The 10119-nt window shown below is 44.7% G+C and overlaps 1 protein-coding gene across 2 annotated transcripts in view; it reads right to left on the minus strand.

Moving 5' to 3' along the window:
• Positions 1–2771: 2771 nt before the first annotated feature.
• LOC105907152 (NACHT and WD repeat domain-containing protein 2) overlaps positions 2772–10119 on the minus strand; it is a 60433-nt gene continuing 53085 nt past the window's right edge. For both annotated transcript variants that reach the window (XM_031585042.2, XM_031585043.1), the window contains one exon: positions 2772–8871. In XM_031585042.2, the coding sequence (XP_031440902.1) occupies positions 4954–8871 (3918 nt within the window). In that variant the 3' untranslated portion in view covers positions 2772–4953. The remainder of the gene's footprint in view (positions 8872–10119) is intronic.

Below are 10119 nucleotides of genomic sequence, written 5' to 3' on the forward strand. Positions count from 1 at the left end.
GTGTGTGTGTGTGTGTGTGTGTGTGTGTGTGTGTGTGTGTGTGTGTGTGTGTGTGTGTGTGTGTGTGTGTATTTTCCAAAGCAGAGCTAATGCTTCATGTTTAGAGAAAGAATAACTAACCCTATGAGGCCAACAAAACACTAAAACTATTAATAAACTTGATAGTCTGTAGTCAGATTAATCAAAGAAGGCTTTGGGAAGAATCACACTGTCTTAACTCACATGAGGGGTACAGATAACACACACACACTCTCTCTCATTCTCACACACACACACACACACACACACACTCTATCTCTCTCTCTCTCACACACACACACTTTCTCTCTCTCTCTCTCACACACACACACACACACACACACACACACACACACACACACACACACACACACTATGGAAGGTTGGACAGTGGACTGTAGTCTGAAATGGTTGTTAAAAGAGTGGATAAGTGGACAGATCATATGTCGAATCTACTATACAACACATGAGGAATAACAAGTGATACAAATCTTCATAGGCCCCTCATAAGCTCAAAATAGACCCATTTAGGGACATTACATATTCAATAAACATCTCCTTTGTCCCAGTGAATTATTGTCTAGCCAGTTTGAAATTATTAAATTAATTTAGTTATTGTCTAGCCAGTCTTTGTGGTGGAAAGACAAACTCACTCCACCCAGTTTGAACCTCATCAAACAAATACACAGTCTGTCTGCATGCTGCCTCTGTTCATTGAAACGTATCTTTTCATTCGCGTGGCTCAACATGCTCCCTATTAATGCCTACCTGGGTCTGCTGTTTTATAGTTTACTGTTAGTAGAAACACCCTTATTGCATCACTACTCTGCTATGACTATATTTAATACTGGCCTAGAACTATTTATATTACTTTTACTACCATTGCTTCTATCTGTCACTACCACCAGTGCCATGGCATTTAGCATAGCTAACACTATTACTCCTACAGTAACCAGGTCTGTCTATTATATTTGTGCGAACCACAATTGTTTTTTTCACTCCATCTATTGAAACCACCCCTGTGTTTTTTACTGAGACTAATACTGTTGTTAGCACCACAACACATTCCATTGTATTTTGCATTTTGTGTGTGCTATAGTTTTTGATTGTCTGCTAATTAACAGTATGGAAAGCATTTTTTTGTTGTTGTTGTTGATGGTTGAGGGGAAAGATGACTCAGCAGCCCTTGTTTTGCCCTCATCCCAGCAAAATTTCACCTCCGTCGGCATTGTCACCCAGATCTTTTTTTGCACAGCGGCAACAGGCTCAGTCACACCTGGCTACGTGTTAGCCCCAGCGTCCGTGTGCGACTCCAACCTCAGATTCTACAGACTCCACCTGTCTCAAATAACAGTGATGTCACCTCTCTCACCGGGAGCTGTCTCCATACTCTCTGGAGCATTACCCACACGGGCCCTGCAGCCTCATCCTTTGTCACCGTGTTGTTGATTTTCTAAGGAGGCGCTCGCTAGAACAAACTCCTGGAGATACATTTCCAGAAAGTACTTGGAGTCATGCAAAACAACAAGGATGTATTTTTTTTCTTTGTTTATTTAGATAGATAACAGGCTGCGGCAAAGCGGTACATTTAAATGAATATCCGCCTCCCTGTTGTTTAACCCATTGTGCCTCTTGGGTGTTGAGATAAATGACTCAGTCACTTGTGCCCTCTCTCAAACCAATCTGAACCAATAAAACTGAACAGAAGGAGTGACTCAGGGAAAAGATAGATTGTATAAGAGAGTGGTATGTGTCTGATAAGGGAACACTGAATGCAAGTGTAAATAGGAGCTCTAAAATAGTTCACGTTTGGTTTTGGCTCCCACCACTTTGAGGTGTAACATTTAGGTGACTGACGTAGAGTGTTTACATAGCAGGATGAAGCACGACAACGTGGAGCCTTAACTCTTTGCGTTGTGGGAGGGGGAATACTCTTAGCTGAGGTGCTTTTTTATTTTCAGAAGATTTACAGCACACCACATCCCTGCTGTCACGATGGAGGGCGTGGTCAGGGGAAGCGGTTACCAAGGAGATGGCACACACTCACCCCATTAGAGTATGGGCTTATGGGAGGAATTAAAATGGTCGCCTAAAGCAACAGGTCTATGTGGACCAATCATGCTGAGTTCAATGTATTTATTGCACCTTATATTGACAGAGAGAGATACCGAGAGGTGTAGAGAGACAGGGAGTATGGGGGAGAGAGAGAGAGAGAGAGATAAATATAGAAAGAAGGAAAGAAAGAGTGGCTGTGTGTGTGTGTGTGTGTGTGTGTGTGTGTGTGTGTGTGTGTGTGTGTGTGTGTGTGTTTCCAGGTGTTCTGTGAACAACCTAATTGTGATATTTTCCAAACACTGAGCGACAATATGTCACATGCTTGTCTGCCTCCTGTAGAAAACAATCAGTTATCATTTTACATTGCCTTGCTACTGTTTATGCATGTGCAGTGTGAAGTTTGCAGGAAATAATTGTTTTGTTATTGTACCATGAAATAACACACCATAAAAAGCTTTCATTAAAACACAACAGTGGTGTATTACAAGCCACCAAACCACAGAGAATTGCCATCTGGACAGCATTTTACAAATGCTTATAATATATATATAATATTATTATGATGTGTGTATATCATATATGTGATATCATGGATATGTATGGTATTGTGTACATGTATGATACTATGTATACACTATCGTGTACAAATGTAGGTAATATCAGCAATACTCAGGAACCAAGAAAACAAGGAAGCTGAGTTTCGAGGCAAAAGAGAACTGTTTTATTACATTAAAGTGTTCCATACAAACGATGCATACACACTAATCCATATTGCTTCAGACATGTTTTTCCATAATACTCCCAGATAAACAACTCTGTAACAAAATGTAAGTACAACATTTATGAAAATATAAATCTCTAAAGAGGAAGTTCAGTCCTGACAGATACAAAGAATACCATAAAAACATTCAATACCAGTCATGTCAACTATGTGTTGCAAACAAGTAAGTTATTAAAAGTCATTCAAGTTACAGAACATACAATATACTGTTTACTGGCTTTCATAAGGACACATTCAAATAACTCTAAAACTGGCATTCCCATATAATATAAGTGGACTTCATCTTCTTAAACCTCTTAGCAAAGATAACACACTTTTCTCTGTATCATGACTTAATAGAATCACATTAGAAACACACAGAAATTCAAGACAATTTTGGTCGTGATATGAATTACCTGTGAGGGAGCGGAATAAAACATTCAGAACCAAACAAAAGAAAACAAAACTGAACAGAACATAATAGAACAGAACAAAACAGAAGAGAACAGAATGAACTGAACAAGAAAAAATATATATTGTAAAGAACTTTGGCAAATATTCTAGAAGATCCTTAGATTTGGAGAGCATGTTTGTTCTTTGGGGGGGAAACGTGTTTTTAAAGCTGTATACTGCTACAGGTTATGAATTGATGTAGGGCTGATGTTTCAATAACCAAAGAGGTAAACATACAATTTAACGGAATAGCCCTTGAAGGTTTTTTTTTTTTACTGATCTGAAAGGTCTAGTCAGAGCTGTCTATAGTAGTGACTGCTTTTGAGTTGTCTGTGGAACTAGACGTTCTGGGAAATCCAAATCTGAACATAGCATTGTCAAACTGAAGGCAGGGATGAGGCGAACGGACTGAACACATCAATATGCAGTTTAATGAACACATTTGTAAGATCACAGATCACACACCTGTACAGTGCTAGCCATGCTACATGAGGTGTAAAGTGTGCCTTTCTACCGCAGTCTCTCTCTCTCTCTCCTACCTATCTGCATTCAGGGTGTTATGCAATCAAGACATAGAACTAGGCTGACCATAACTAGAAAGCATTTAAGGCGTTGATACTCAAGGTAAGATGCTACACTTAATGCACAGTAAAACTTTTGTTCACTTTTGACCTCTCAAACCTCAAGTCGGGCATAATCTGCAGCTTTTTACGAGGCTTTCATCTCAAGCCTGACCTGAATTGCCCCCAAAACATTGATCTTTGACCTTTCATTTGTCTGGCTGCGAAGAGCTTCCCCTTGAATACGGATGATGATGACGATGATGGTTTTCACTGATATCTTGTATCAACCGAATTCCTAATGTAAGCCCGTCATTACGACAGCGCTAGGTATCAGTAGATTTTGTTTAGAAATTCCCTGCATCTTTATAATAATTAATCTGCAAAAGGTAAATAATACTAATCGCCTAAAATAAATAAATGATACTACATATAATAAAACATTTTAAAATCCAGGCACTCACTTTGATTGCATTAAGCACAACATAACATTTTAAGGAGTTGCACAATTTGCAGCAGCCAAAATAGATATGTACATATATTTATAATTTCCTGTTTTGTACAGTACAGAGACATTGTCTATAGAAATTAACGCACATAAATATAAAACAAATGCAAAAATGGCAGCAATTTTTTATGGCTACAAATATATAATAACATCTACATATGAATCTGTATAAATAAACAGTATGGCTTCATGAGACCATTACAATACTTCTGAAATGCATGATATTCATCACCACATTTGAAATAAAAATAATGGCTTTTGGAACAACAGAGATATTTCTAAATTCTGGTCATGTAAATACCAGGGGTGTGTGTCCACACGATACAATAATAATAATTATATGTAATTATATATCTTTATTTGGAAATCATACGAAAAAAGCATCACTTAGATATTATTTTCATGAACAGTCTTCAGATGACAAATATAATAAGACAATAGCTTTTGTGAATGAAAAGTGACGATCAAGTGCAGCGTAACAGTTAGCCCAGAGGACTACATGGTGCAGCTGAGCCATAAGGTTGCTGTAAACGAGAATCAGCTGCCCCCTTAGCTGCCCTCTTAATCACTAACACTGTCTAGACGGCAGGAGGGCACCATCACTGAAGCAGTTCACTCTTCTTGGTTGGCGTGGTGGTCTCAGCCTCGCCCGAGTCGGACAGATTGATTGGGCTATCCCTGGAGAAGACCTCTGTGGACTCCCTCCATATGCAGTCCGCTACAGTCTTGAAGGCATGGGTGCTGCATTTGGGTCGGACCTTTTGCGTAGCGTTGTTGACGATCTGCCGGCTGTTGGAAGTGGCAATTTTGATCTTGAGGGCTGCGTCGACCCGGTCCACCACAGTGTAGGTGCCGATGCTGCCGTCCTCGAAGCCCACGATGATGTTGAGCGCGCGCTGAGAGAGGCACAGGAAGGTGGGCGTCTTGTAGAGGGAACAGGTGCCGATGCTCTTGCCATCGGCCAGACGCATGACAATCAGGTTGGACACCACGCCCGCCTCGTCATCTTCCTCGCAGCTGCGGAAGCAGATGTACACAAGGTACCGGCCATCCCTTGAGAGCTTCTGACGCCAGATGACTCCAGCGGCATGGACCAATCGAAGCTTCCCACTGTGGAGGTCCAAGACGTTGATGTTCTCATCACCCTTGGAGACAATCCCGAGCTTGCCATTGGGCGAGATCTGGAAATCTTCCAGGTTCTTCAGGAAGTTGGCTGGCATCTGCACGCGCCGGCAGACAGACTCATCTGCCACACTCCAGATAAACACAGTCTCAGTGGACGTGATGAAGACCACATAGTCTGGGCAGTCAGGGATGAGCTTGAAGTTGACAATAGTAATCCCGTCATCACAGATGAACTTCTTGGACACACTTCCTGACCAAAGACTGACGGCGAGGAGCTTGTTTTTGGTGGAGCCTACCAGGAAGGTGTTGGCGGTGGTGATGAGCGCGTGCTGGAGGGTGACCAGGATGTTGCACACCTTGTGCCCAGTGGCCAACCTCCAGACGCGCGAGGCATTCTGCTCACAGAGAGAGACCACAAACTGGTCATTATGGGTGATGAGAAGTTGTGTTATCTTCTGCCCATTAATGCGGAAGATGTTCTCCCCCGTGGCTGTTTGCCAGATGTACTGGCTGGACTTGTCATCAGACGTCACCATAAGGTCACCAGAGGTGGTAAGGACACAGTTCTCCACAAGGCCTTCGTGTTTGAAAACCATCTCAATGAAGCCCGTGCTGAAGTTCCACTTGTGGATGGACTCTGAGCCGTCCATGGTGAAGACAAAGTCTTCTCGACCTGTAAGCTGCAGGATTTGTATGCGTTTCCCTGTCTTGTCGATGTTTGACATGGCCGTGATTATGTCAATGTCCCAAACTGACAGCACACCACTGCTGGCTACAGAGAGTAGCAGGTTATGATGGGTGGACTTGATTAATTTCACAATGGCTCCAGATATCTCAATTAGACTAGCCATACACTGGCCACTGTCCCTCCTCCACACAAAAATGGATGAAGTGTTTTCCATGGACGCAACAATACTCTGGCCATTTTTGGAGAGGACTGCAGCCACAAATCGCTCAGTGCGCTTAGCTTTGAACTTCTCAACCATCTTCCAGACTTTGGTATCCAGAACTTCAATGCTCATGGCTTTGCAGATGAGAATGGAGCGTTGGTCCTCAGAAAGCTCAATTCCGACAACTTCACTGTCGTCCCCCCTGCAATCATAGTCCTCCATGAGCCGGGGGTTTGTGACTTCTTTTGTGTTCCACACTGACAGACTCCCTTCATTGTCGATCATCACCATCTGGTTAAGGGTGTCTAGCACCAAGATGGACTTCACGAAACCACCCGAAAACTCTGATGTCATGGTTGCCAGCTTGTCCCCACTGCCCAAGTGGAAGATGGTCGTGGTGTTGAGGTATTGCCCACAGAAAGCATACATGCCGTCAGGGGAGCACTGCACACACGTGACCTCATACCAGCAGTGGAACTGGTATAATGGCCAACCGTACACCAAGTCAATGACATTCACCTCCTTGCTGGCCTCCAGCCATGCCAGGGCATGCTGGCTGGATAATGTAAACCCATTGATGAAGGCAACCCCTCCGGTGACGCCACAGTGCTTGGAGCACTTCACCTCCACCTCCGAGAGCAGGCAGGACTTGTGATTATCGTATATCAGCAGAGTGTTCTTAGTGGTCGCCACCACCAGGTACTTCTCATCGGTGGTGAGGCGTATACCAAGCACGACGGAACGCGCTGTGTCGATCTGTCGGAGGAGCTGTCTGCTCTCCACATCCCACGTGCTGACAGAGCCGTCCTCCAAGGCCACAATGACAATGTTGGGGGCCAGCGTTGGGAGGACTTCCACAATCTGCATGTAGCTGGAGCAGAGAGGCAGCCTCTCGGGACTATAGGTGACATCCATGGACGAGTGAAGGGGAACGATGGAGCAGTATTTGGGGCCGTCCTTATCACACTCCAGCAGGAGGTGCCGTAGCTTGGGTAGGGAAGTCACCACAGGAAGCAGCCTCTGTTGAAGCTCTGCGGACAAGGACGCCGGGTTCCGTGTCACCTTGACCTTGATGCTGCGCAGTGTTGTGGCCAAAAATTTCAGCTCTTTTTCCTGCGAGTAACTGTAAGCTAGGTCAATATCTGTCAGCACCTTGTCAAAATGTCCTATTTTGATCATGGTGTAGAGCCAGCTGAAATTCATGATGACCCCATACATTAGATCATCAGTGCGCCCACTCCGAGTCAAGTGGTATACCAGTTCTGTCATCTTCCTGTGGTTGACAAAGAAGATGTCTGGTTCCAAGAGGTTGCACTGGAACACCCAGGGCTGTTCAGGAGTCTGCCTGTCGTAGGAGTGCTTTTCGGCACTGCCTTTGTCATGGCCATGTTGTGATGGTTGGTGGGGGTGATTGTGGGGCTGCTGTGGGTTCTTGTGGTGGGAAAAGTGGGCAAAGTGATTGTTGTCGCAATGGAAAATCTTCTTCCTGCCTCCAGCCCATGCCCCTAGGAAGTACTCCGCCAGCAAGCTGTGCATCTGGTGGACATCCTCCTCGTTGCTGAGGTACAGCTTCTGTGCGATCAGGTGCAAGTGCCTGTTGGCCCACACCATCAGAGTCACGTTGCGCACCTGGCGTTCAATCAGATAGCCATCAAGTTCTTCCCTCAGTCTGGCGATGAGGTCATAGGAGACCCTGAGTGGGTTCTTGAGGTTGGAACTTACCATGATGTCACCCAGGACACTGTTGTCCAAGGAGAGAATATCCTCAAGTTCCATCTCTGTCAGTCCAGCTTTGGACATGGTAACGTAGCCCAATGCCCGGAAGACAAATCGAGAGCCCAGCTTGTCCTCCACAGAGAAGAAGAGACGCTCGATGCTGTCGTGCACCGTGGAGCTTAATGATGTGTCATCCACATCTTTGTGCGACCGCCAGTGTACCACCTCCCGATAGATGAGATTTACGAACATAGGCAGAGTGCATTTTGCCAGCGCCTCGTTTACGTAGATCTGCTGGCCTGAGGTGACCTTTCTCTTGACACCGAGGAGCTGCTGCTTTAGTGTCTGGCTGCAGGCTTTACGGTCACGCTGGGTTAACTCCACGTACCGGAAATCATCGTGGATCAGGGTGTGTAGCTTCTGGAGAATGCCATGTTTGTTGGGCAAGGTAGACACCACAATCCGGACGGTGCGGGGCAAATGTGCGGGCAGCCACCACAGCTTCCGAGCGTCGTCTGCATCTGAAAGCTGCTCCAGTGCATCCAAGACAATGACCAGGGGTCGGTGGAAGGACGACTCCCCCAGCAGGTTGACTAAGAGCTCTTTCATCTCTTGGATCTTCTGGGGCAGGAAGTGGATCAAGCAGCGGTAGTTGATGGCGATCTGCTCGCAGATACTCTGCAGCAGGGTGCGTAGGTCTGTGGAGAAGTCAGTGCTGCCGATGAAGCGAACGATGATGACCGGGTCGGTTTCTGGGCCCATTTCCTTCTGCAGCCATGTGTAAGCCTGCAAAACATCAGATGGAAAAAAGGAATTGGTTAGCAAACCAGCCGAGCGCTTAATGAAGCAATTAAAACTCTGAACATCTTCATACATTTATTTCAATCCTCTACCAACATATGAAAGCCATTCTTCTTACCAACACATTTTTCGAGGGGAATGAATTAATGAGATATTTTCTGGAGATGTCATTGCATTGAAAGTCTGAAATAATGGGGACATTCTTGAAGTGTTCAGATGCATGCATCGTAAAACAACGGTCTGCATTCATAAACCACCAACCGAACCAAGCAGTCAGTTTATAAACAGAGGAACATACAGTCTTACAGTGCAGAGGGCTTTGTGTTATGTCACAGGGTGGAAACACTGGATAATGTATTGTTTATTAATTCCAGGTACCTTGTGGGCCCAAGGCGGAGGTTACTTAGAAATTCTGCCCCATTGAATTGGAGATGTGTGAAGCGGATACATAATGCATAAGGGACACGCACTTCAAGTGGCAGGGCTATTGTTCTGCCCCGGACCAGCAGAGGCAAAAAAAAAGCATCCCAAAACAGAAAACACAGGTAGCGGGATGGAACGCAAGACCGTAAATGAATGTCCTTGACACAGGTAATAGCTATGTGTGATTTGTTCAGCAGCTACGATAGAGATTTTTGGGAATCAATAGCAATCTCTCACTCCCTTCCCCCCTTCCTATTTGTATTCATGAGTGGACCAAATAGCCCTCCCCAGCAGTGGTATTGGAAAATGTTCTAGATCAATTGACGTCTTCTAGAAATTTCCAGTCCATTAATGACAGACCCGGGAGCTTTCTGACCTGAGGGGGTCCCCAATCAGTGTTTACATGGTGTCCCATGCCTGGGTAAGAAATCCAGCCTCTGAACTTGTGCGCGGGGTCAATGTTGTAAATGTGATCTGTACATCTGTGTGTGAGAGTGGGTGGTATTGTCACTGTGTGTGTGTTTGTCTGCATCATGTGTAGCATTACTTTGTACTAGCATATGTGTTAAAGTCAACATGGTTCTGCACATCACAACTGTGGCTGAGTGGGTGTTTTGATATAGTATATAGCAGTGGTTCTTAACCTGGGTTCGATCGAACCCCAGGGGTTCGTTGAGTCACTCTCAGGGGTTCGGCAGGGGTCAAGACACACACAGTATAGCCCGGTTCACACTAGCAATGTCGGGTCGTTTTTATATATACCTATGTTTTGAAGAAATCATATTTTATTTTTCCAATTACGAAAGGTTC

The sequence above is a fragment of the Clupea harengus genome, chromosome 18 (genome assembly GCF_900700415.2).
Source record: "Clupea harengus chromosome 18, Ch_v2.0.2, whole genome shotgun sequence".
In the NCBI taxonomy this organism is placed as follows: Eukaryota; Metazoa; Chordata; class Actinopteri; order Clupeiformes; family Clupeidae; genus Clupea; species Clupea harengus.